Source organism: Delphinapterus leucas, chromosome 4 (genome assembly GCF_059928025.1).
Source record: "Delphinapterus leucas isolate spDelLeu-1000000601 "Yukka" chromosome 4, BTC_Dleu_Yukka2, whole genome shotgun sequence".
In the NCBI taxonomy this organism is placed as follows: Eukaryota; Metazoa; Chordata; class Mammalia; order Artiodactyla; family Monodontidae; genus Delphinapterus; species Delphinapterus leucas.
In genome coordinates this window covers 2,157,821-2,185,146 of record NC_143132.1, presented here as the reverse complement: position 1 = coordinate 2,185,146, position 27,326 = coordinate 2,157,821, and the positions used below count along the sequence as shown (strand labels likewise).

The 27,326-nt window shown below is 43.3% G+C and overlaps 1 protein-coding gene across 8 annotated transcripts in view; it reads left to right on the top strand.

The window, feature by feature from the left end:
- The window catches only part of TRAPPC10 (trafficking protein particle complex subunit 10), an 88,711-nt gene that overhangs the window by 12,663 nt on the left and 48,722 nt on the right, over nt 1–27,326 (top strand). For all 8 annotated transcript variants that reach the window (XR_016392929.1, XM_089910122.1, XM_089910125.1 and 5 more), the window contains exons 2-4: nt 13,992–14,073; nt 17,704–17,839; nt 26,574–26,770. Coding sequence is in view for 7 of the 8 variants with exons in the window: in XM_089910122.1 (XP_089766248.1) it covers nt 13,992–14,073; nt 17,704–17,839; nt 26,574–26,770 (415 nt within the window). In the remaining variant the exon portion in view is untranslated. The remainder of the gene's footprint in view (nt 1–13,991; nt 14,074–17,703; nt 17,840–26,573; nt 26,771–27,326) is intronic.

Below are 27,326 nucleotides of genomic sequence, written 5' to 3'. Positions count from 1 at the left end.
GGCCCTCAGTCCCGGGGCTGCTGTGAGGGCTCAGGGCACCTGTGCAGAGTGCTGTCCGAGAATGCACGGTAAACAGATGGGCCCTCTTTTAACTTTTGTTAGCTAGTTCTCTCTCTATAGTTTAGCACATCCTCCCGGATCATCAGATCAGATTACATAGTTTTTTTTGGGGGGGGGGGGCGGCAGCACAAATCAAATGCTTTTATTTTTCCCTTTTAAGTCTGTCATACACTTTTCATAGTTGTGTCAGTTTTTTGCGGCTGCTGTAACAAATTACGTAGACGTTGTGCCTTAAAGTAACACAGAGATATTCTCTCAGAGCTCTGGAGACCAGAAGGCTGACGTGGGTCTCCTTAGGTTAAAATCAAGCTGTGGGCAGGGCTGATCCTTCCCGAGGCTCCAGGGGAGAATCCGTCTCCTGCCTTTTCTGGCTTCTAGAGGTGCCCACGTCCTTGGCTGTCTGGGCCCTTCCGCCTTCAAAGCCAGTGACACCGGTTCAGTCTTTCTCGTGATGCCATCTCTTTGGTTGTGGCTCTTCCGCCTCCCTCTTCCCTACTTAAGGACCCTTGTGAGTACAATGGGCCTGTCCAGATAATCCAGGATCATCTCTTTAAGGTCAGCTGACTAGCAGCCTTAATCCACCTGCAGCCTTAATTCTCCTTCGCCATGTAATGTAACATGTTCCCAGGCCCCAGGGAGTAGGCCAGTTACGTAGATTTCCAACTGCCCGTAACGTGTGTCTGGGAGAGAAGCATTGGAAGTAATGATTCTATAAGTATGGAAACCCTGTGTCCTTCCCAAATGAGAGGTGGCTTTTTTCAGTTTCCCCCGAGGCATAATTGGTAGCTCTGGAGCATTCAAACCGCATTTGGTAACTTACGCTACTTTTTCTGCAGACTGTTTAGTGCCAAATTCAATCTTATGTCATAACCAAGTGCTAAAATCTTTTAAAAATTATTACATAAACATTATAGGAACATTAGCAACAACAAATGTAGTGCTAAAATCTTTTAAAAATTATTACATAAACATTATAGGAACATTAGCAACAACGAATGTATGGCTTTTTGAACATAGATACAAACATTTTTCTTCTAGATTAAGAGATTATGTGCCTTTATTTTAGTCTACTTTGGACATTGCACATTCCTGAGATGCAGACTGTGAGCCCCTCTGTAATCTCCTCCTGCTAATGGAACCACTTTGCACGGTTTGGTTTGGATGTAGATTTTCAGGAGGAGGAAGCATTCACTGCTTGTTTATCTGCGGGAGGCATTTTCACACAGAGCAGGACTGTGGACTCAGTTCTCTGCTCTTTAAGTATCAACGTAAGACTGATTCTGTTCTGGTTGCAGTTGACTGTTAAGAATTGAAAATCTGAATTTTAAAAATGCTTTGACACTAAGTAACTTTGTGGATTTGCAGTTCTAGTGGACCCTAAAGTAAAAGTTCTGTGCGTAAAATGATTGAAAGTTTTCATTGCTCTTTAGGGTGGTGAAGGGTGCAACAGATGACGTGTGACTGACAGTTTGTGACTGGCCCTGGCCACGGCCGGCCGAGGTGGGTCTGCCGCATCCTCACGGGTCTGTCTGGGCCTGTTACTCAGCTTTGCTTAGACTCTCATCTTAGTGATAGCATCTTGGGTCTGAAAGACTGTCTAGCCTACACGTTTCTATTTTTAGTTATAATCGACTTCTTTGAAAATTAGAGTTGTTTCAAAAATAGCCATCTTTTTACTGTTTTAGTGTTGGTCATCTGAAATCCAAATGAGGGAATTCCCTGGTGGTCCAGTGGTTAGGACTCGGCGCTTTCACTGCTGTGGCCCGGGTTCAATCCCTGGTCGGGGAGCTAAGACCCCACAAGCCACACAGCGTGGCCAAAAATAAACAAATAAATAAAATCTGAATGATACATCTTTATCTGTAGTTATTTCTGTTTCTTTGGACACGTGTTAGTGTCTTTTTACTTTGGTAAAAGTTAACTACTTTATGATTGTCCTTCTGTTTTAAAAATTTTAAGAAAATGTTAAGCTGAGTTTGTTGAAATATGATCCATTTATGCTTAAGTCACTGAAATCATCTTTCTGAATTCTCCCCCCGCCCCGTGTTTAATTAGTTCTTATCTGCTTTTAACAAAGTTTAAAATTACATGATTAATACATGAATATATGCTTCTAAAAATCTCAGAGCATGCAGTCATAATTCAGGAAATAGCGACGGTCTGCATCAGTCATCTGACTGCATGGAACAGCAAATCTAATCACAACTGGCGTAAGTAAGAAAACAGGTTCAGATAATCAGAAACCCGGGGCTCTGCCCCCCTGTCTTGGGGAGTGTCTGAGCTGGGCTCTCCTCAGCCTTTGGGCTTAGGCCCAGCCTGGGGTCAGGTGCCAGCAAGCCTGGGCACCATCCAGTCGGAGTGCATGCGTCCCTCTGCAGAGCAAGGCCACTGTCCCCTGATGTTTCCCTTTACGTTTGAGTGGCCCCTCTGCCTGTCGTCAGTCATTGCTCCTGCCTGGGTGCTGCCACGTGCCGGTGCTGATGGTCCGCAGACGCCCCTGGAGCCGCCTGTGGGTGCCCTGACTTGCCCCATCCTCCTATCCACGTGTCCCCAAGTGAGTGACGAGACGCACACACACACGCAGGGAGAGAGAGATTTATATTGGGTTGGCTGAAAGGTTCGTTCCGTTTTTTTTTCCATAAGATGGATCTGGTAGCGCTTAGTTGTCTTTAACTTCATTTGAAACAATTTTGTACGATTGTATTGACAGCTGTCATTATCGGCATGCATTTAAAAAAAAAAACTTACCAAAATTGGTGAATTTTTGTGTAGCCATTTTAATATTGAAGATGGAAGAAAAACAGCATTTTCGGCATATTATGCTAGATTATTTCAAGAAAGGTAAAAACGCAACTGAAAACACAAAAAAAGGTTTGTGCAGTGTATGGAGAAGGTGCCGTGACTGATCGAAATGCCAAAAGTGGTTTGCGAAGTTTCGTGCTGGAGATTTCTCACTGGATGCTGCTCCACGATTGGGTAGACCAGTTGAAGTTGATAGTGACCAAATCGAAACAATAATTGAGAAACAATCAACGTTATACCGTGCAGGAGATAGCCGACATACTCAAAATATCCAAATCAAGCATTGAAAATCATTTGCACCAGTTTGGTTATGTGAATCGCTTTGATGTTTGGGTTCCACATAGGTGAAAAAATCCTCGACCATATTTCTGCATGTGATTCTCTACCGAAACATAACGAAAACGTTCCGTTTTTAAAACAAGTTGTGATGGGCTATGAAAAGTAGACACTGTGCAGTAATGTGGAATGGAAGAGATCATGGGACAAGCGAAATGAACCACCACCAACCACACCAAAGGCCGGTCTTCATCCAAAGAAGGTGATGTTGTGTATATGGTGGGGTTGGAAGGAAGTCCTCTATTAAGAGCTCCTTCCGGAAAACCAAACAAATAAGTCCAACAAGTACTGCTCCCAGTTAGACCAGCTGAAAGCAGCACTCGACGAAAAGCGTCCAGAATTAGTCAACAGAAAATCACATAATCTTCCATCAGGATAACACAAAACCACATGTTTCTTTGATGACCAGGCAAAAACGGTTACAGCTTGGCTGGGAAGTTCTGATTCATCCGTCATATTCACCAGACATTGCACCTTCAGATTTCCATTTATTTCGGTCTTTACAAAATTCTCATAATGGAAAAAATTTCCATTCCCTGGAAGACTGTAAAAGGCACCTGGAACAGTTCTTTGCTCAAAAAGATAAAAAGTTTTGGGGCTTCCCTGGTGGCGCAGTGGTTGAGAGTCCGCCTGCTGATGCAGGGGACGCGGGTTTGTGCCCCGGTCCGGGAAGATCCCACATGCCGCGGAGCGGCTGGGCCCGTGAGCCATGGCCGCTGAGCCTGTGCGCCCAGAGCCTGAGCTCCGCAACGGGAGAGGCCACAACAATGAGAGGTCCGCGTACCGCAAAAAAACAAACAAACAAAAAAAAAACGATAAAATCTTTGGAAAGATGGAATTATGAAGTTGCCTGAAAAATGGCAGAGGTAGTGGGACAAAACAGTGAAAACATTGTTCAGTAAGTTCTTGGTGAAAATGAAAAATGTATTTTATTTTTACTTAAAAACTGAAGGAACTTTTTGGCCAGCCCAATATTAATGGGATTGTGCTTTGAATTACCTTTACAAATTATTTTGATGTCTCCCCTCTCTCACCAAAAAAAAAAAAGAAAGAAAGAAATCTTAGTTGTTGAAATAAATAGTCTGAGTTGACTCTTTTAATAGGCCTCTTGAGTAAGAAAAATAAACACAGCAAGTTTCTGAACAGGGTTCTCTGAACACATCAATCTTAACCCTCATTTTTGCTTCTAGTAGCTGTTTTTTAACAACTGAATCCTTACTGGGTTTTCTCATGCCCCTGTTGCCCATGGGATCAAAACAAAGTGGCTCTTACAATTCAGACCTCAGAACTCGAATGGCTTTTCTGCTAAGTGGTTGGGCTATTTTGGGGAGCTACAAAGTATACACTGTTAATTTAATTACCTATCTCATAAGCCTAGATTTAATTCTTTCGGGGTTTTACACCTAAGCTCTTTCCTGTCCCTCTCTTTTAGAGCTCTGGCTCTCTGTAGCTCATTTTCAAAGACATCTCTATTTTTCATAATACTCAATATAAAGACATAGGAGTATTATCATTAATAATAGCTATATATTCTGAGAAAATCATGGAGGCTTTTCTTCATGTTCAATCAATGTAGAATTTCAATGGGTGAGAAGAATTTGACCTTCAAATGTAAATCAGGGGTGCTGTATCAGTTGGCTAGGGCTGCCATAACAAAATACCACAGACTAGGTGGCTTAAACAACAGAAACTTGTTTTCTCACAGTTCTGGTGGCTGGAAGTCCAGATCAAAGTGTTGACAGGGTTGGCTTCTGAGGCCTCCCTCCTTGGCTTGGAGGTGGCCAGCCTTCTTCTTGCTGTGTCCTCATGCGATCTTTTCCCACCCCAGAGTCTGTGTATCCACATTTTCTCTTATAAGGATTTCAATCAGATTGGATCAGGGCCCATTCTAACCCCCTCATTCTAACGTAATCATCTTTTCAAGACCTTATCTGCAAATACAGGCACATTCAGAGGTACTGGGGGTTAGGATTTCAACATATGAATTTTGCAGGGACGTGGTTTAGCTCCTAACAGGCGCTGAGATCGAATGGTCACTTGTTAAGTCCCCAGTTATTGTCAGATGACGTCTTTGCCCTTGACAGATGTGCTAATTGACCTATAATCTTTTAAAATTAAACTTAGGACACAGATTAAAGATTTATTTTATGATTGAATATAAGAAAAATTTTTACTTTATAGTCTCCACTTAGACAAGTTTTATAAGTTTTATATCGTATAACAGGATTTCCTGTGGGGGACACTTGGGAGTGGGTGTGTAAGAGGCACTTCATTTGCTTACTCTGTACATAGGTTTTTCTTTTCTTTTCTTTTCTTTTTTCCCTTAACATCTTTATCCGAGTATAAGTGCTTTACACTTGTGTTAGTTTCTGCTGTATAACAAAGTGAATCAGCTATACGTATACATATATCCCCATATCCCCTCCCTCTTGCGTCTCCCTCCCACCCTCCCTGTCCCACCCCTCTAGGTGATCACAGAGCACCGAGCTGAGCTGCTTCCCACTAGCTATCTGTTTTACATTTGGTAGTGTATATATGTCAATACTACTGTCTCACTTTGTCCCAGCTTACCCCTCCCCCTCCCCGTATTCTCAAGTCCATTCTCTACGTCTGCATCTTTATTCCTGTCCTGCCCCTAGGTTCATCAGGACCTTTTTTTTTTTTTTTTAGATTCCATATATATGTGTTAGCATACGGTATTTGTTTTTCTTTCTGACTTACTTCACTCTGTATGACAGACTCTAGGTCCATCCACCTCACTACAAATAACTCATTTTCATTCTTTTCTATGGCTGAGTAATATTCCATTGTATATATATGCCACATCTTCTTTATCCATTTATCTGTTGATGGACACTTAGGTTGCTTCCATGTCTTGGCTACTGTAAATTAGAGCTGCAGTGAACATTGTGGTACGTGACTTTTTGAATTATGGTTTTCTCAGGGTATATGCCCAGTAGTGGGATTGCTGGGTCGTATGGTAGTTCTATTTTTAGTTTTTTAAGGAACCTCCATACTGTTCTCCATAGTGGCTGTATCAATTTACATTCCCACCAACAGTGCAAGAGGGTTCCCTTTTCTCCACACCCTCTCCAGCATTTATTGTTTGTAGACTTTTTGATGATGGCCATTCTGACCGGTGTGAGGTGATACCTCATTGTAGTTTTGATTTGCATTTCTCTAATGATTAGTGATGTTGAGCATCCTTTCATGTGTTTGTTGGCAATCTGTATATATTCTTTGGAGAAATGTCTATTTAGGTCTTCTGCCCATTTTTGAATTGGGTTGTTTGTTTTTTGGATGTTGAGCTGCATGAGCTGCTTGTATATTTTGGAGATTAATCCTTTGTCAGTTGCTTCGTTTGCAAATATTTTCTCCCATTCTGAGGGTTGTCTTTTTGTCTTGTTTATGGTTTCCTTTGCTGTGCAAAAGCTTTTAAGTTTCATTAGGTCCCATTTGTTTATTTTGGTTTTGATTTCTATTTCTCTAGGAGGTGGGTCAGAAGGATCTTGCTGTGATTTATGTCATAGAGTGTTCTGCCTATGTTTTCCTCTAAGAGTTTGATAGTGTCTGGGCTTATATTTAGGTCTTTAATCCATTTTGAGTTTATTTTTGTGTACGGTGTTTGGAAGTGTTCTAATTTCATTCTTTTACATGTAGCTGTCCAGTTTTCCCAGCACCACTTTATTGAAGAGGCTGTCTTTTCTCCATTGTATGTTCTTGCCTCCTTTGTCATAAATTAGGTGTCTGTGTGTGTGGGTTTGTCTCTGGGCTTTCTATCCTTTTCCATTGATCTATATTTCTGTTTTTGTGCCAGTACCATACTGTCTTGATTACTGTAGCTTTGTAGTATAGTCTGAAGTCTAGGAGCCTGATTCCTCCAACTCCGTTTTTCTTTCTCGAGATTGCTTTGGCTATTTGGGGTCTTTTGTGTTTCCATACAAGTTGTGAAATTTTTTTGTTCTAGTTCTGTGAAAAATGCCATTGGTAGTTTGATAGGGATTGCATTGAATCTGTAGATTGCTTTGGGTAGTATAGACATTTTCACAATGTTGATTCTTCCAATTCAAGAACATGGTATACCTCTCCATCTGTTTGTATCATCTTTAATTTCTTTCATCAGTGTCTTATAGTTTCCTGCATACAGGTATTTTGTCTCCTTAGGTAGGTTTATTCCTAGGCATTTTATTCTTTTTTGTTGCGGTGGTAAATGGGAGTGTTTCCTTAATTTCTCTTTCAGATTTTTCATCATTAGTGTATAGGAATGCAAGAGATTTCTGTGCATTAATTTTGTATCCTGCTACTTTACCAAATTCATTGATTAGCTCTAGTAGTTTTCTGGTAGCATCTTTAGGATTCTCTGTGTATAGTATCGTGTCATCTGCAAACAGTGACAGCTTTACTCTTCTTTTCCGATTTGGATTCCCTTTATTTCTTTTTCTTCTCTGATTGCTGTGGCTAAAACTTCCAAAACCATGTTGAATAATAGTGGTGAAACTGGACAACCTTGTCTCGTTCCTGATATTAGAGGAAATGGTTTCAGTTTTTCACCATTGAGAACGATATTGGCTGTGGGTTTGTCATATATGGCCTTTATTATGTTGAGGTAAGTTCCCTCTATGCCTACTTTCTGGAGAGTTTTTATCATAAATGGGTGTTGAATTTTGTCAGAAGCTTTTTCTGCATCTGTTGAGATTTTCATATGATTTTTTTTCCTTCAGTTTGTTAATATGGTGTATCACATGGATTGGTTTGTGTATATTGAAGGATCCTTGCATTCCTGGGATAAACCCCACTTGATCATGGTGTATGATCCTTTTAATGTGCTGTTGGATTCTGTTTGCTAGTATTTTGTTGAGGATTTTTGCATCTGTGTTCATCAGAGATATCTTTTTTTGTGACGTCTTTGTCTGGTTTTGGCATCAGGGTGATGGTGGCCTCGTAGAATGAGTTTGGGAGTGTTCCTCCCTGTGCTGTATTTTGGAAGAGCTTGAGAAGGATAGGTGTTAGCTCTTTTGTAAATGTTTGATAGAATTCGCCTGTGAAGCCATCTGGTCCTGGGCTTTTGTTTCTTGGAAGATTTTTAATCACAGATTCAATTTCAGTGCTTGCGATTGGTCTGTTTATATTTTCTATTTCTTGCTGGTTCAGTCTAGGAAGGTTGTGCTTTTCTAAGAATTTGTCCATTTCTCCCAGGTTATCCATTTTATTGGCATATAGTTGCTTGTAGTAATCTCTCATGATCCTTTGTATTTCTGCAGTGTCAATTTTTACTTCTTTTTCATTTCTAATTCTGTTGATTTGAGTCTTCTCCCTTTTTTTTCTTGATGCCTCTGGCTAATGGTTTATGAATTTTGTTTATCTTCTCAAAGAACCAGCTTTTAGTTTTATTGATCTTTGCTATTGTTTCCTTTATTTCTTTTTCATTTATTTCTGATCTAATCTTTATGATTTCTTTCCTTCTTTCCTTCTTTCTTTTCTTTCCTTCTTCCCTCCTTGGGGTTTTTTTTGTTCTCTCTCTAATTGCTTTAGCTATAAGGTTAGGTTGCTTATTTGAGATTTTTCTTGTTTCTTGAGGTAGGATTGTATTGCTATAAACTTCCCTCTTAGAACTGCTTTTGCTGCATCCCATAGGTTTTGGGTCATTGTGTTTTTTTACTGTCATTTGTTTCTACGTATTTTTTGATTTCCTCAGTGATCTCTTGGTTATTTAGTAACGTATTGTTTAGCTTCCATGTGTTTGTATTTTTTACATTTTTTTTCTGTAATTGGTATCTAGTCTCACACCGTTGTGGTTGGAAAAGATACTTGATACAATTTCAATTTTCTTAAATTTACCAGGGCTTGATTTGTACCCAAGATATGATCTATCCTGGATAATGTTCCATGAGCACTTGAGAAGAAAGTGTATTCTGTTGTTTTTGGATGAAATGTCCTATAAATATCAATTAAGTCCATCTTGTTTAATGTGTCATTTAAAGTTTGTGTTTCCTTATTTATTTTCATTTTGCATGATCTGTCCATTGGTGAAAGTGGGATGTTAAAGTCCCCTACTATGATTGTGTTACTGTCGACTTCCCCTTTTATGGCTGTTAGCGTTTGCCTTATGTATTGAGGTGCTCTTGTGTTGGGTGCATAAATATTTAAAATTGTTATATCTTCTTCTTGGATTGATCCCTTGATCATTATGTAGTGTCCTTCTTTGTCTCTTGTAATAGTCTTTATTTTAAAGTCTATTTTGTCTGATATGAGAATTGCTACTCCAGCTTTCTTTTCATTTCCATTTGCATGGAATATGTTTTTCCATCTCCTCACTTTCAGTCTGTTTGTGTCCCTGGGTCTGAAGTGGGTCTCTTGTAGACAGCATATATTCGGGTCTTGTTTTTGTATTCATTCAGCCAGTCTACGTCTTTTTGTTGGAGCATTTAATCCATTTACATTTAAGGTAATTATCAACATGTATGTTTCTGTTACCATTTTCTTAGTTGTTTTGGGTTTGTTTCTGTGGGTCTTTTCCTTCTCTTGTGTTTCCTGCCTAGAGAAGTTCCTTTAGCATTTGTTGTAAAGCTGGTTTGGTGGTGCTGAATTCCCTTATCTTTTGCTTGTCTCTAAAGGTTTTAATTTCTACATCGAATCTGAATGAGATCCTTGCTGGGTAGAGTAATCTTGGTTGTAGGTTTTTCCCTTTTATCACTTTAGTTAAGTATGTCCTGCCAGTCCTTTCTGGCTTGCAGAGTTTCTGCTGAAAGATTAGCTGTTAACCTTATAGGGATTCCCTTGTATGTTATTTGTTGCTTTTCCCTTGCTGCTTTTAGTATTTTTTTCTTTGTATTTAATTTTTGATAGTTTGATTAATATGTGTCTTGGTGTGTTTCTCTTTGGGTTTATCCTGTATGGTATTCTCTGTGCTTCCTGGACTTGATTGACTATTTCCTTTCCCATGTTAAGGAAGTTTTTGACTATAATCTCTTCAAATATTTTCTCAGACCCTTTCCTTTTCTCTTCTTCTTCTGGAACCCCTATAATTTGAATGTTGGTGTGTTTGATGTTGTCCCGAGGTCTCTGAGACTTCAATTCTTCAATTCTTTTCATTCTTTTTTCTTTATTCTACTCCCTGGCAGTTATTTCCACCCTTTTATCTTCCAGCTCACTTATCCGTTCTTCCACCTCAGTTATTCTGTTATTGATTCCTTCTAGAGTATTTTTAATTTCAGTAATTGTGTTGTTCATTACTGTTTGTTTGCTCTAGTTCTTCTAGGTCCTTGTTAAATGTTTCTTGTATTTTCTCCATTCTGTTTCCAAAATTTTGGATTATCTTTACTATCATTAATTTGAATTCATTTTTTAGGTAGCTTGCCTGTTTCGTCTTCATTTATTTGGTCTTGTAGGTTTTTACCTTGCTCCTTCATCTGTAACATTTTTTTGTCGTTTTTTTTTTTTTTTTTTGATGGGTGGTGCTGTATTCCTGTCTTACAGGTTGTTTGGACTGAGATGTCAAGCACTGGAGTTTGTAGGCAGTTGGATAGATCTGGGTCTTGGTGCTGAGATGAGGACCTCCAGGAGTCCTCACTCCAATTAATATTCCCAGGGGTCTGAGTTTCTCTGTTAGTCCAGTGGTTTGGACTCGGAGCTCCCACCACAGGAGCTCGGGCCTGACCTCTGGCCTGGGAACCAAGATCTCACAAGCTTTGTGGCACGGTAAAAAAAAAAAAAGGAAGGAAGAAAGAAAAAAAAGGTACAGTACAATATCAAAGAATAAAAAAATAAAATTGGAAAGATAAAAGATATATTAGGAAAAATAAAACTATAATTGAAACAACTGCAACAAAGTAAAATAAAACCACAACAGAAAAAAGAAAAAAAAAAAAAGAAAGAAAAGGGGGGGTGAACAAGACAAAAGGAGAGATCACTAACAAAGTATAAAGAATAAAATAAAATTAGAAAAATAAAAGATTTATTAGGAAAAATAAAAGAATCAACAACAATGAATCAACAAGGTGAAACAGAACCCCCATCTAAAAGAGGAAAAAACAACAAGAAAAAGAAGCCTTGGCTCTGAGGGCGGAGTTCAGGTGGGGGTGGAACTTAGGCAGGGGCGGGGTTTAGGGTGGGGTGGGACCTAGGCGGGTTGCGGGGTGACGTTTGAGCATGGGGTGGGGCCTCTGCTTAGGGCGGAAGGGGAGATGCAGCACGTGGAAAGGAGGGCCTCTGGAGTGTGGAGCTCCGGAGTCTGGAGGTAGGGCCCTGAGTAGGATTGTGTAGGTGGGACTTGGTCCCAGCGCCTTGGAGGGAGTCTCAGAGGGGGTCTCCGAGTGTAGGGGCGGGGCTTGGGCTCTGCACAGCAGGAGGGAGGCTGGGAGGGCAGAGGATTAGGCCCGGGAGCCCAACAGGCTCCCTGGTGCCTAAGTGGACAGGGAAAGTGCTGGCCCCGTTCCCTTCCGTTCCTTCGCACCCCTCCCCACCATCTCCCGCGGGATCTCCCCTGTTGCTGCTGGACCCCTAACCGTGCATGGGTGGGTCCCGCCAGGTGTAGGAACTCCTCCTCTCCCCCAGCTGCCCCTCAGGGGTGCTGGTCCTGGAAGTCTGGCCTTTACTTTTGCTCCCCCTTCCCTCCCTCCCATTCCCTCGGGACCCTCACAGCTGAAGGAGGCCTCGGTGGGCACAGGATCAGGCCCGGGATCTCATTAGGCTCCTGGGCAAGGGAAACCTGGCCACTCTCCCTTTTGATTCTCTGCCCTCCCAGTGGTCCCCCAATTTCCCCCTTCAGGTGTGGGATCCCTTCCCCTCCCCCAGCCGCCCCTCAGGGGTGCCAGTCCCCTCCTGCCTCCACTTCTCCTCCCTCTTCACTCCCCCCATGCCCCATGTCCTACCCGGTTGTTGGGGGTTCATCCTGTCCCCTTAGGTGTCTGTGGTCCCCCACTGGTGCCTGGTAGGTGCCCTAGTTGTTCAGAGACACGAAATCCACGTCCTCCTAGTACACCATCTTGACTCGGCCCCCTGTACCTTTATGTGAGACTTTATTGCAAGGACCATATATATATATATATATATATATATATATATATATATATATATAACTAAGTGAAAGAGGAGAAAGCTTCTATGTGTTTGCCCTAATTACTGTTTAGCAAAGTGTAGTGATTTTTATATGTTAATCTTAGAACCTTTAAAAGAGACAGCAGGAGTTGGCACTCAAAGATAAGGAATCTGAAGCTAACTGAAGGTTTTCTTATTTTGATTTCTAAGACAACTATCAAATAAATGAACATGATGAAAAATGAGTTAAAACATAAAAGTTGTTTTTATGTCAACAATAAATTATTAATAGTAACCCTTATTAAGGATTTTACTTTGTTTCAGGCCTTGTTCAGAGTTATTTGTGTTGACTCACTCAGTCTCACCACAGCCCTGTTGGGAGCTATTCTTATTTTCCCATTTCACAGATGGTCTCCGAGGCACAGAAAGGCTTGGTGGTCTCCCCATGCTTACTCACCTGGTAGCTGGTGGAGCTTAGGTGGGAACCAGGCCATCAGCCTGTCAGCATCTGTGTCCAGTCACTGTGCCCCACGGCCTCTCTGATAAGCAGCTCAGCTGCCCAGAAACACCGCTCCTCTCAGCAGTCACTTGACAGTGTTATGTGGTTTGGGGAAGGTTTTGTTTTGTTTTGTTTTGTTTTGTTTTTTGCGGTACGCGGGCCTCTCACTGCTGTGGCCTCTCCCGTTGTGGAGCACAGGTCCCGGACACGCAGGCCCAGCGGCCATGGCCCACAGGCCCAGCTGCTACGTGGCATGCAGGACCCTCCCGGACCAGGGCACGAACCCGCGTCCCCTGCATCAGCAGGCGGACTCCCAACCACTGCGCCACCAGGGAAGCCCCTGTTTTGGTTTTTTGGGGGGGCTCATGATAGCAAAATAAGCAAATGTGTTAATGGCCTACATCAATCTCCAATTATTTCTTTAAGATCAATAGAAAAGCAAGTGGAAAATGGTTTTGCTTAAAGTTAGAGGATCCTCTGAGTATAAGAATTTGAGTCATCTACTGAAAGGTTCTTTTTAAGCCTAAGTGCGATATGGTTATGCTATCATTTTATGAGAGCCAAGTGGATTTTTCAGTTCCGCCAAAGCTAGGAGGAAAGAGCTGAATTAACAGCTTAGCATGTGAATTCAGACACTCCTGGGTTCCTCACTGGTCTCCACAGCCAGCCAGCTTTGTGCTCCCCCTTCTTGGCCGTGAGGTCGGGCCTGCCTCCAGGACTTCCCGTGTGGACTCGACGAGAGCAGGCGTGTCCGGTGTCCTGGGTGGCACGGGCACAGAGAGCGTACTGTACGGCTCGGCTCCTAGTGGCATTTGGGTGCGTATCGAGCTTATTTTGGTGAAGAAACTCATGTTCACTTGTCCGGGTTTCCTATTCTGCCTGGAGTTTCATGGCTGTTTTGTCCAAGATGAAGAGAGCAGCAGCGGTATGAGCTGACGCAGGGGTGAGGCTGGCTGGAGCTGGGCCCGCTCTGCCTCTTTAGCTGTCAGACCCCGGCAGGTGACTCCACTTTCCTGACCCTCCCCCTCCTCCTCGTGGGGAGAATCTTACCCACCTCAGAGAGGCCGGGCGAGGGTTAGTTAGGTCACATGTCGAGTGCTGGCTTTTCTTGAGACCACTTATTTAAAGATATGAAAAAATCTTGTTTTGTGATGTCATTCTGCTAAATTATTAAGTTGCCTAAAAATACCAATTAATAAATTTTAGAGTCCATTTTTCCTATATTTACCTTAAAATGCCATTTTTATTCCTGTTGTAGGTGCTGGAGATCAGAATTTATTTACCTCTATTTATCCGACGCTCTCCCAGCAGCTTCCAAGAGAACCGATGGAATGGAGAAGGTACGGTGCCTCTGGTTTTCGCTGCATCTCCCTCCTCGTTTTGTAGGCATTTGTGTGAGCCTTAGTTAAAGGCTAAGTTCTCAGGAAACTGAGTGGAGCCACGTAATTGTGGACCTTCTTCTCTAAGGAATGTGTTGATTTTCTTGACAAGACATAGGATGGTAGAAATGGGACACTTCTTCTGAGCTGAAGGCCCACTTTTGTAGGAATGGCTTCTGATTCCTCATGGCATTTTGGAAAGGAGACGCACACTCTGATTCCACATTAGAGCCGGTGCCTCTGTCTGCTGTCTTATGAGGCCTTCTCTCTGCCCTGAGCTCCTGGCTCTTCTCTTAAGGGTGAGAAAGTGCACAGAAAGATGTTACTTAAAAATTATGAAGGAGGGGCTTCCTTGGTGGCACAGTGGTTAAGAATCTGCCTGCCAATGTAGGGGACACGGGCTCGAGCCCTGGCCTGGGAAGATCCCACATGCCACGGAGCAGCTAAGCCCGTGCGCCACAACTACTGAGCCTGCGCTCTAGAGCTCGCGTACCACAACTACTGAGCCTGTGTGCCACAATTATTGTAGTCCACACACCTAGAGCCCATGCTCTGCAACAAGAGAAGCCACTGCAATGAGAGGTCCGCACACTGCAATGAAGAGTAGTCCCTGCTCGCCGCAACTAGAGACAGCCCACGCACAGCAACAAAGACCCAACACAGCCAAAAATAAAAATTAAAAATAAATAAATTTATTAAAAAAAATTAGGAGGGAAACCAGATCAATCCTCCTGTTTGCCCTATTGTTTGTAATTGTTCCTCTAATGACTTGTTCTGAGGAAATAATTGACTTTGAATTATCTTACTGGAAGACTAATTTCTGGTAAGATTAGATATTATTTGTAGAAAATGTTTGGGTTGTGACTTGTTAATACTGGTAATCTGATTTTAACCAAAGTGTATGAAGAATTTCCTGTTGTTACTCATGTTCATGTAATTCTGATACTTGCTATGTTATTCCTTTCTGATCACCAGTTTGTAATCTACTAACTTGAAGAGTTAACATTCTAGATGACTTACCCAGGCTCTCTATTGAATCTAGTCTAATTTTTGTGCCCGATTATAGTGTTACAAGGAATGTATTTAATTACCTACATGTAATATGAAGAGTGTACAGAATGTGGGAGAATTCTCTTACAGAAAAATTATTCAACGTCTCAAGAGGCCCAGTGCTGTGAATGAGAGAAAATAGTCCAGCAAACGGAAGAGTTTAATACCTGAAGAAATGGAGTAATCTGTAAAGGGTTTCCAATAGTATACGTTACTTAAACATTCAGAAAGATAGAAGAAACAGGAAAGGGGGTTATGAGGAAAAAAATGAAATAGAGACACTGCATAGATTTAACACATATTTTCATCTCTTCACCTTCTTGAAAACTAAATGAGAAAAGAGAACGAGAAATATTCAAGGACAGAGGAGGGCAGAAGTGGCGGCAGCAGAGATGTGGACGCCTCTTTGGGAGAAGGAGGATGGACAGAGGAATAGGAGGGAAAGCTGAGCCCTTGTGTCTGGAGAGGTGGCTCCCTGAGAAGCAGGCGAGTCCCTGACAGGTGATAGGGCCCGGGGCCCAAGACCTTGGTAGGCAAGGGGTAGAAAGGGGTGACAGAAGGCCTGGGCAGGGTTCCCTCTGCCGTGGGGTGTGTGTGTGTGTGTGTGTGTGTGTGTGTGTGTGTGTGTGTGTGTGTGTGTGTAAAGCTCTTTAGTACTACTTGACATGTTAAAGTATATATATATTACTTTGATAAAATGTTAAATTAATTGATTAGATCTTGGGGTGAAGCAGAAACTTTACTTGATGCAGTGAACTGCTGTGTAGCTGAAAAGCAAAGTAGTGAGTTGGGAGATTGCGCTTGGAAACTCTGGGGTTGAATGCTGAGAGCTGGAGTTGGAGGCGTGAAAGGAAAGCTGAGCCGTGAAGGCCAAGTCCAGAAGTTTCAATGTCCCTGTAGAAGATGTTTCAGAAGGAGAGTATAGAGAGGGTGGAGGACAGGTGATACTTGGAGAACTGGCGTCAAAATTCTCCCAGCAGTGAGTTCAGAGATTGCAGGGGCCGCTGAATGTCAAGCAGAATGAAAACAAAACAAAGCAAACAAAAAGCCACGCAAAGCAACAGGGAGAAAAGAAAAACCGCATTTGCAGCCTCTAACGGCATTTAAAGTGTAGCATAAAATATAGCATTTAAGCAGGGCCTTGAGGGCAAGTACCTCTGAATCTAGAGTTCTGTATTATTCATACTCATACAAGCGGGAAGACTGCCTCAGCCTCCCCCGGGCCTTGGGAGAGACAGGATGCCAGCTGGGCCCAGTATGGCCGGGGGCCCTGATCTGCCACTCTGGCCGCATGGCACCACACGTGTTCTCTCCAGAGTGCTGTTCACATCGTATATTTGCTGCTTGCCACCAGATGGAGATCGTTGGGAAACATTTTCAGACATGTATGATCAGAAACTGTGCTACTCTCTGTGAAATAATTAAGGAATGTATCTCAAGAAAAAGGAAAATGAACCATGAATTCACAGGATAAAGGAAGCAGCGGCCAGCAAGCAAGTCATAAGTGCTGTGCTACATTGTGGTGTCAGTGCTTTTACGAATCAAACGATCTAAAATGTCAGGTTGGAGGAAAGCAGAGAGCAGGCAGTGCACTAGCTTCGTCTTGTTCAAGGAGAGGCAGACGTTTACTGCAGTATTTGAGAGGGAAATATAAGTTTATGCATGTTAAAAATTAAAATGTAACCAACAGCAGAAAAGAAATAGATGGTTAAGCTTTCAAACTAACAGAGAAAAAGGATGGAAAAAGAAAACTTGGTTAATCTCTCAAAGGACAGAAAAAAATAGCCTGAAATAGAAAATTCACAAGTTCAAGCATAATCACATTAAATTTGGTTGGTTTCAGCTTATTAATCACAGACACTCCTTAGCTTGGATAAAAAGTACAAAATCCAGCTATAGACATTTGAAAGAGATACAACTACTAGAGGTGAAGAATAGAGGTATGGAAAAAAGATGCATGTAGCATAATTTATTTTTACAAGTATAATAAAAACAGCACCCATACCCTCTGATAGCCATAGATTAGATGAGTGTAGCTTGTGGGATTGCTCTATGTGTCCTTTGTTCTTGGGTTGAGAAAAAATGGAGGAGGGTGGTTACCACTATTTTATTTATGCTATGTGAACGAAACCTGTTCTTTTTCACCAGACAGTTCTCTTTTTTGGATAATACGGGTTGTCACAAAAGTATTAGAGCAGTTTAAAGCTTTGATAGCTTCACACAGCACTTTTGACAATTGGGAGACTCTTTTCTTCTTTTATAGTGATTGTAGGTTAACATCCATTTTTCCCAGAAGTCGGTGTTGCAAGCAAAGTAAAGCCGACAGATTTATGGGGAGCCTTGACATGTCCATGTGGGCTGTGTTTAAACTAAGTTACAGCGTCTTTTCGGATAGCATATGTAATAGCTACAGTTCAGGCTTAGTGCCCTATCTGTACTTCTGAACTCATAGATGTGATTAAATTGTTGTTGTCGTTTTCTCCTTTTCTTTCTGCTAAACATTCTCATTTTTCTCAGTGACTTGTTAAAAATTGTTTATAGGTCCTATGGCCGAGCTCCAAAGATGATTCACCTAGAATCTAACTTTGTTCAATTCAAAGAGGAGCTGCTGCCCAAAGAAGGAAACAAGGCTCTGCTCACATTCCCCTTTCTTCATATTTATTGGACGGAATGCTGTGTAAGTATTCACTTAAAGGGAAAAGTTACAAGAACGTGTCTTAGAATGGGGTTAAGATTCAGAGGTCTGGGTTTTGCTAAGACAGCTATACTTTTTGAAATTTACTTTTTAATTTTAATTTTTTGGTAGTCTTCTCTTTTCTCCATCCTTCAGCCAAGCACGTGGCTTTGCCGTGGCCTATTTTCTGCTCTGGCCCAGCGTGGGGCACTCGTGGTGATCACCAAATATAGTCTTACTTGTGTTTCCAGTTCTTGTGAGCCATCTCACTGTAGCCTAGTGGGCACTAGGTCTTTTTAATATTTACTTTCAGCTTTGTTTTCATAACACCCTGTACTCACCATCATGACAGTTACTGTACTTACAAATCCTTGTTTGTCTCTGGTTCTGGTTTGCGGGCTCTCTGGGGGCAGGGGACTGTGTCTCCTAACTCACGATCCGTGTCTGGTGCAGGAGGTGCTCTGGGACGCCCGTCGAGTGAGGGGACGCTGCAGCTGCGGGCACTGTGGCCTTCACTCGTACTTGGCAGTTCTGTGTTCGTGAACCCATTCTTGACGGAATTATTGTTTCATGAACGAATAGAAAATTCTGTGGGTCATTTCTTCCTGTCTGTTTGACTCTAATAAAACAAGCATTTAGCAGTATACAAAATATATAAATCGTTACATACTGTGACATTTTAACTTGAAACTGAGGATGCAGAAGTAGTTTTTGTAGTTTTAATGAGAAAGGACTCAGAGCTCACGCCTGTTCTCCCCTTCACCCCGTGCACCTTTTGCCTTTGCTGACTTTGCTTTGTAGCCTTTCCCAGTGGAGTCACGTGGGATGTGCTTCCTCCCGAGAACAAGTGTGATAGCACATGTGAGATGCTGTCCACCAGGGGAGCTCGTTGGAGACTCGGTGCCCAGGGTTTTTATTGGACCAGGCACATAGGCAGCCTCCGCCTGACACACAGCAAAACTCCAGGGGTGGCTAGACTCCCGGGGGAATGCAGATGTTCAGCATAAGCCATGTTGTTTGCACAGTTTATGCCCAGGGAGGCACCCCTATCACACAGTCACGGGAACCCCTCCAAAATCCAGACCAAATTTAGCCCCCAGTGATGATTCTTCCTGCACCAGTCATTACCAAGGCTTGCACATACCACTTCCCCCAAATTTATCAGTCAGCGCTCTACTCTAGGGAAGAGCCTGTGTGGGCTTCTGTTTTATTTAGTGCTTTATAGTCAATCATCCTTACTTATTTTGGTGTTCAAGTTGTCCCAGATTTGGCCAGTGAGTCACTTCAAGCTGGCTCCTGTGCCTTTTGAGCACTTTCTAGCACAGCAAGGTGTTCTGGGTTCTTGTCCCTTTGCTACCCTTGTACTGGAATCAGCCATTTTTTCACAGAGCCCTGGTTCCCCTGGCACTGTGGGAGGGTCCCCGCTTCTATGCCTTTTGTCTACACAGGGCTAGGGAAGCATGTGTCTTAGAAATCATGAGTTGATACTGATGCCTCTGATTTTAGCCTCCAACCCCACAGGGCTCTTTCTTGCCTTACCCTGTTCCGTGTTTGTACCTACTGGCTCTGGCGCACCAACACATTCGCTCACCTGCTCAGTCCTGCAGTATGCGTAGCATAGTTTCCGCATTGCTCCACCTGTACTACAGCCAGGGACAAACCTGCTCTGAAGAGTGCAGAGTTTGTTTGCAGTTCATGCTTCCCCTAGACTGACAGTCCACATTCGCACCTGGTCGGGCTGGTCCTCTCTCAGGGGTCATTCTCTTCAGTGTTTGCCTAGTTGCTCTGGCATGTTTATTTTTCCACATGGATTTTAGTATCAAATTACTTTCCTAAGTATTTTACTTTTTAGTTGCTATTGTCAACGGGGTTTTCTCTCCCATTATATCTTCTAGTTGGTTATTTTTTTTTGTATATGAAGACATTGATTTTTTTCATGTTAACCTTGCTGAATTCTTTTATTGTTTGAGTTAGTTTTATCATTGGTTCTCTAGGCCCCAAAGTCTGGGGTTTTCCAGATATTCTATCCTGTCACCTGCAGAGAGTCTTATTTCTTCCTTTTCAATTCTTATGCCTCAAATTGCTTTTCCTGTTGTAAGACATTGTCTAGTAGCAGTGGAGACAGTGGGTATCTTTTCCTTGTTCCTGACTTCAGTGGGGATGCCTGTGGTGTCTCCCCACAGTAGTGCGCTGGCTATGGGAATAAGGTAAATTTGAGTGAGTGTGTGAAGGAACTTCCATCTGTTCCTATTTTCTCGAGGGTTTTTATTAGGAATACACTGTTGAATCCTGTTAAAGCCTTTCTCATACCTGGTGGAGATAATCATATGATTTTTCCCACTTATATCTACTAATTTGTTGAATTACATTAATGGGTTTCTAATTATTGAACCATACTTGCATTCCTGGTATATTCCACTTGGTCAGAGTATTATTTTCTTAATGTGGTATTGGCGTCTGTTCACATTATTTAGGAGTTTTTGCATGTATCAATATATTCACAAGTGATTGGTCTATAACTTTTTTTTCTGCTGTGTTTATCAGGTTTAGGTATCAATGTTATACTTGATTCATAAAAATAACTTGGAAGTTTTTGTTTGTTTTCTATATCTGAAACAATTTACGTAGCACTAGTACTATCTGGTCTCTAGGGTTAGCTAGAGTTCTCCTGAGAAACCATCTGGACCTGGTACTTTCTTGTGGAACAGTTCCTTGATCACTTTCTGTGTCCCTTCCATGGAAATTGATCTGTTTCAGCCATTTGTCAATTTTGATAAACTATATTTTTCTTAGAAATTGTACATTTCAGTTTAAAAATTTCTTTTCATTGAGGTGTATGAAGTGGTCTTTTTTCAACTTTCAAAATATGCCCTGGGGCTTCCCTGGTGGCGCAGTGGTTGAGAGTCCGCCTGCCGATGCGGGGACACGGGTTCGTGCCCTGGTCCGGGAAGATCCCACATGCCGCAGAGCGGCTGGGCCCGTGAGCCATGGCCGCTGAGCCTGCGCGTCCGGAGCCTGTGCTCCGCAACGGGAGAGGCCACAACAGTGAGAGGCCCGTGTACCGCAAAAAAAAAAAAAAAAAAAAGCTCTGTGTCAATAGTTATTTCCCCATTGTTATTTCTTATTTTGTATATTTGTGTTTTCTTCCTTCCTTCCTTGATTAAATTAGTTGTTTCTTTTCCCCCCAGAGAAACAGGAGTTTTATTTATTAATCTGATATACTATTAGCACGTTTTCTATCTCATTAATTTCTGCTTCCATTTTTATTTTTTCCTTCCTTTTGTTTTCTTATAGTTTACTTTGTTCTTTTCCTAGTTTTTTAAAGTTGGGAATGCATTTATTTTCATTCTAAAATTTTTTAGTGATATAGGTCTTTAAAGATGTAAATTTAAATATATTCCCGTGTTCTGTTACTATTTTTCAGAAATTCTCTATTTTCTGTTTGTATCGCCCCTTACTCAATAGTTTAACAGAAAGTTTTTTAATCTCCAGAAGGAAGTTTAAAAATTTTTTCACGTTAACATTTCTAATTTTATTGCATTGTGATTAGAGTGGTGTTTTTAATATTTTCTGCTATTAGGAAAATGTTTTTTCTTTGTGACCTAATAAAGTCTTTGTGGATGTTCCATGTGTGCTTGAGCATGTATTTTCTTTGTTTTTAGATTGTAATATTAAATATGTACCCATAAGAGCTTGTACTGATTATGTTGCTGAGGCCATTTATATTTTGTTTTGTCCACTTGATCTATCTTTAACTGACAGTGGTATGTTAAAGTCTTCTATTATTAGAATGTTTCTATTTCTCTTGCATCTTCTGTAGTTCTGTTTTATATAGGTAGTTGATGTATTATTTAGTGCATGAATATTAATAACTATTATAATCTTTATGGAGTGAAATATGTCATCAAAAACATGGTTTCTGAGTAGTGTTTCATGTTTAGGAAGGCCTTGTCTATCTGAAGATAATAACTGATTTTCTCCTATGTTTTCTTTTAATATTTTTATAATTGTGTTTTATATTTGGATCTGTGTAGCTTCACGTTATTTTTGTATATGATAGGAGCAATGTGGGTTCAGTGTCTAATTTGTTGTCTAAATGGGGAGCAACTTGACCTAATATCGTTTCGTAATAGTCTACCTTTTCCCCACTTACTGAAAATGTCAACTTTAATTAATTAATTTTTACTTATTTATTTATATTTTTTGGCTGCATTGGGTCTTCGTTGCTGCACGCAGGCTTTCTCTACTTGCGGCGAGCAGGGGCTGCTCTTCATTGCGTTGCACTGGCTCCTCATTGTGGTGGCTTCTCGTGTGGAGCACGGGCTCTAGGCACGCTGGCTCAGTAGTTGTGGCACACGGGCTTAATTGCTCTGCTGATGTGAGATCTTCCCAGACCAGGGATCAAACCCATGTCCCCTGCATTGGCAGGCAGATTCTTTTTTTTTTTTTTGCGGTACGCGGGCCTCTCACTGCCGCGGCCTCCCCCGTTGCGGAGCACAGGCTCCGGACGCGCAGGCTCAGCGGCCATGGCTCACGGGCCCAGCCGCTCTGCGGCATGTGGGATCTTCCCGGACCAGGGCACGAACCCGTGTCCCCGCATCGGCAGGCGGACTCTCAACCACTGTGCCACCAGGGAAGCCCCTGGCAGGCAGGTTCTTAACCACTGCACCACCAGGGAAGTCCCATCACCTTTATCTTAAAGCAGTATCCTTTATGCACAATATTCTGGACACATCAGTTCTATTGATCATCGTCTGTTCTATGCCTGGACCAGACTTTTAATTACATTTAATTACATTTTTATAATATGTATTGATATCTGTTCTTTTAAAATAAATCTCTTGGCTAGCATGCATTTTCTCTTTCATATGAATTTTAGAATCCGATTGTTAGGTGTACAGATTTTATTTTCCAGAAACGTCTGTACCAGTATCTCCCATCCCTCGTGTTCTTCTCTGCACGGCAGTGACATTCCTGCCATGAGAGCCTGGGCCTGTGTTTCCTCCAGTTGAATCTGGGTGGGTCTGACTGGCAGAGGGGAAGCTATGGCTCTTGAGACTGCCCTAAAAGGGGCTATATCTTTTGCTGCGTCCTCTTGGGATGCTTGCTGTCAGATCCCAGCCACCATTCTCAGAGGAAGTCAGTGCCCCTGTGGGAAGGCCATTTGGAGGTGTGCACTCCCAGCCCCAGCAGATGCTGTCAACAAGCTAGCGTCCATCAGCAGGCCTGTCACTGCCTTCTCTCTCCCAGCCTTCCAGTGCCACAGCTGACACCGTGTGGGGCAGACGAGCTGTCCACCAGATCTCCAGGGTGCAGGTCTGTGAGCAGATCTTCTGGACCACTGCGTATTGTAGTGGTTCGTTACAAAGCCATAGGTGACTGGAACAGTGACTGAAAAGAAAAACACAAAAGACTGAGGTGTTTTGATTGGGATTGTCTTGGGAAAGTTACACGTTCATCTGAGAAGAATTTTAATGATCATGAATCTTCTCCTCCGGGAACCTGGTTTGTTTCTCCATTCTTTATGGCTTTTTTATGTTTTTGTAACGTGTCATAATGTTTTTCATGAAAGTCTTGCATTTTTTTGCTAGGTGTAGTTTTTGTGGGCATTATGGATGATGGTGTTTTGTTTTCCTTAAACTTGTTTTCTAGTAGGGAGCCTGTGGGGTTTATTTGTTTTGTTTTTTTTTTGTTTGTTTTTGTTTTGGTTTTGGTTTTGGTTTTTTGTGGTACGCGGGCCTCTCACTGCTGTGGCCTCTCCCGTTGCGGAGCACAGGCTCCGGACGCACAGGCTCAGTGGCCATGGCTCACAGGCCCAGCCGCTCTGCGGCCTGTGGGATCCTCCCGGACTGGGGCACGAACCTGTGTCCCCTGCATCGGCAGGCGGACTCTCAACCACTGCGCCACCAGGTAAGCCCTTTTGTTTTGTTTTATTGATAGTTTTTAAAAATTTTAATTACTTAATTAATTTTTTTGGCCGGGTTGGGTATTTGTTTCTGCGCGCCAACTTTCTCTAGTTGCGGGAGCAGGAGCTACTCTTCGTTGCGGTGCGCGGGCTTCAGTAGTTGTGGCACACAGGCTCAGTAGTTGTGGCTCGAGAGCTCTAGAGCGCAGGCTCAGTAGTTGTGGCGCATGGGCTTAGTTGCTCCGTGGCATGTGGGATCTTCCCGGACCAGGGCTCGAACCTGTGTCCCCTGCATTGGCAGGCAGATTCTTAACCACTGCGCCACCTGGGAAGTTCCTATTGATAGTTTTGATTACCATCTGTTAAGAAAATTTTTTGGAGCAAGTTGACAATGTTTAGGAGTTTAGATTTAAAAGTAAAACTCTTTGTTATGTTATTCCACTAGTTGCTTTATGGTTTATAGCAGCGGTCCCCAACCTTTTTGGCACCAGGGACCGGTTTTGTTGAAGACAGTTTTTCCAAGGACCAGGGGTGGGGTGGGGGGATAGTTCAGGTGGTGATGCGAGTGATGGGGAGCGGCAGACAAAGCTTTGCTCGCTCGCCCGTCGCTCACCTCCTGCTGTGTGGCCCGGTTCTTAATAGGCGTGGACCGGTACCAGTCCTTGGCCCGGGGGGTTGGGCAACTCTGGTTTATAGCATACACTGTAAGTTGCACCTCTTTCCTTCAAGTCATATTATACTACTTGAGACATAGTTCCTTCCCTTTCCATACTTGTAACTCCCTTCTCCGGCTTGGAGAAGCCAGGCACTCATTATCCTCCATATGTTTGCTTATTGGAATCATTGCTGCCTGTGAACCTTCTCCTGTCACTGCTGTCCTGCTGCCCTGTGGCGTGGGTGCCCCCCCGCTCTGGGGCTGATGCTCTGCTGGATCACCCCCTCCCCACCTCATGTGACCCATGACCCCCCCTCGGAGGCCCTGTTTGCCCTAATTGTCCTGGGACACCCCAAGCCAGCCCCCAGTCCTTCGTCATCTGCGCTGTGATGCCCTCCTCACCTGGCTTGACTCTGGTGCCGAGGCGGCTGCTCCCCACTAGGACCCCCTCGTCCCCCTTCCTTCCCTGTGATGGCGTCTTCTGCTCTTGGCTGTGGTTTCCTGAGAGACCCTTAACCTCAGTGGCTCAGCTTGGGTTCCTCTTCTGCAAAGTCAGTCTTTTTAGGAATGTTTGCTGTTTGCTCACCGTCGTGAGTGATGGACTGGGTTCTGTCCTCCCGATTCCGCCAGAACTTTGGGGGACTCTGTCCAGCTGGCCGCTCAGCGAGGCCTCTTCCCGAGAGTCCCCGCAAGCTGCCCCAGAATGTCCCCAGGAGAGGGGCTGGTGTCCCCTTGGGGTGCGGCCACCTCTCCTCAGTGTGGATTCTGGTGAAGGGTGCCCTGAACTGGCCCCGGGATGACCTTAGAGCTTGTCAGGGCTCCTCACCGCCCCTTGTCCGCCCTGCGATTTGTGTCTGCGCCTTGATTTTAAAGCTGCCGGGCTCTGTGGCTGCAGCCCCCTGGCCTTTTGGTTTCACTTTCCAGGCGTCACGCATCTGGGTTTCGACAGACACCAGCATTGTAAAATCTAAGCTTCCAGTTCGAAGCACTGCCATTGTATGGCAAATATGCAGTATATGTGTATGTTACTGTTGGATATTAATTCACAGAAATGAGATTTTTGCAGGATGGTTTTCCTTTTAATTTTTAACCCAGAGATCTTCTTCAGATTGTACTTATTTCAAATTTAAACTGAGGACATAGCAGTTTAAAAAATTTTTAAGTACTGCCTTTTGGAACTTTTCACTTATTAATTAAACGAAAGGAGGGACTTGATACAGAATTTGAGATTTAACTCATTCATGGATCAATCACGAGTGTTACTCGAGAGAGACTAAAAAATCCAGAGAAAATATAAGCAGGATAGTAAGGAATCTTTCTATTAAAAGAGGGGAAAGCATATATTTAGACAGTAGCTGTTAATTATAGTTTCCAAAGGTTTTTAAGTGCCTGATATTGAAATGAGTTAAGCATCTTGGTTTTTTCACTCTGAATCTGCTTAGTGGATTTATGGAGCGTAACGTCAGTTGTAAATAGAGTTACAAAGCAAGGAAGACTTCTGTTTCCCTGCTTCTCCCTGGGAGAGAACCGAGGCTCGCCTCGTTGGTGTTCGCGCAGGCGGGGTGCGCTCTTTAGCAGGCTGGTGTGTGGTGCTCTGAGTCAGGAGCAGCTTTGATTTTTAGGCCCAGGCCGGCTCCCCTATCGATCCATGTGAATGAGAACAACTTTCAAAAGCCCTAGAGTGTCCTCTTTACTCGGGTTCGCCTCTGAAGCTGCCTTGCCCCTGACGTGGCCTGCACGTGGCACTGAGGTTAGAGTGGTTCTGGGGGCTCCACAGCCACTCGCCTCTCCCATCAAGGCGGGGCTGTGACCGTGTTGGGACCCTGTGGTGCTTGGGCCCATGGCCTCTGGCCCTGCAGACCTGGGTTTTAAAGTCCCAACTTAGTTAGCAGACTGTGTTGCTGTGGGCAGCTTGCTCGGCCCTTGCCTCTCCACCTCTTCCTCTGTAACGCTGGAAGACCTCCCCTCGGCGTCCCTGGTCTTGGGGACAGCGCACACCTGGGGTGTGGTGCTGAGCCTGCCCAGAGTGCCAGCAGCCAGGACCAGCGCCGGGCTTTCCGTGCAGCGTCCCCATCCCGGAGCAGGAAAGCGCGCTGTCTTCTGTTATTGGACACATTTGCCATATACACTAAAGGATATTAATTAACCTGCTTTCACAGTGAATTATTTATTTTCAGGATACTGAAGTGTATAAAGCTACAGTAAAAGACGACCTCACCAAGTGGCAGAATGTTCTCAAAGCTCATAGCTCTGTGGACTGGTTAATAGTGGTAGTTGAAAATGATGCCAAGAAAAGAAACAAAACCAACATCCTGCCCCGGACCTCTATTGTGGACAAAATAAGAAACGATTTCTGTAATAAACAGAGTGACAGGTAAGTGTATGCTTCATTTTACCTCCTTGGGCTGATGTCTGGATGATACAGTTTACTGGCTTCCGGGTGGTAGTAAATATTTGCTGTGTGAGCACCTGTCCGATGCCTGACACTTGAGCATGTGATGGGTGCTGAGGAGAAGACTAGGTCCCTCTCCTCGTGGAGTTCCTGGCCGGCTGGTGAGAAGCTCTGAACAGTCATCTGCAACGGGTTACCTGGCCGGGAGGCCCCGAGGCCTGGTGACCGTGGGAGAGACCACAGTGGGTCCCCTTGGAAGGCTGGAGATGGGTGTTAACACAGGAAGGGCTCTGAGAAGTCTGCAGCCTGTGTACAGCAGGGCTCCTTGGGCGTTTCTTGGTGCTGGGACCCTGTGTTTTGTTTACCTTAACACCTAGTAAGAGTTCCTTAAGACAGAAGTTATAAAATGCTGGTTTAGTCTTCTTCAGAAACTCTAAAAGGGAGCCTGAGACTTTGGTGGCTACTTCAGCACCTGGACTTACTTTCCCCTCTTGCACAGCCATGTCTGCGCCCTGTTCTCTCCTGCTGGTAGCTCACT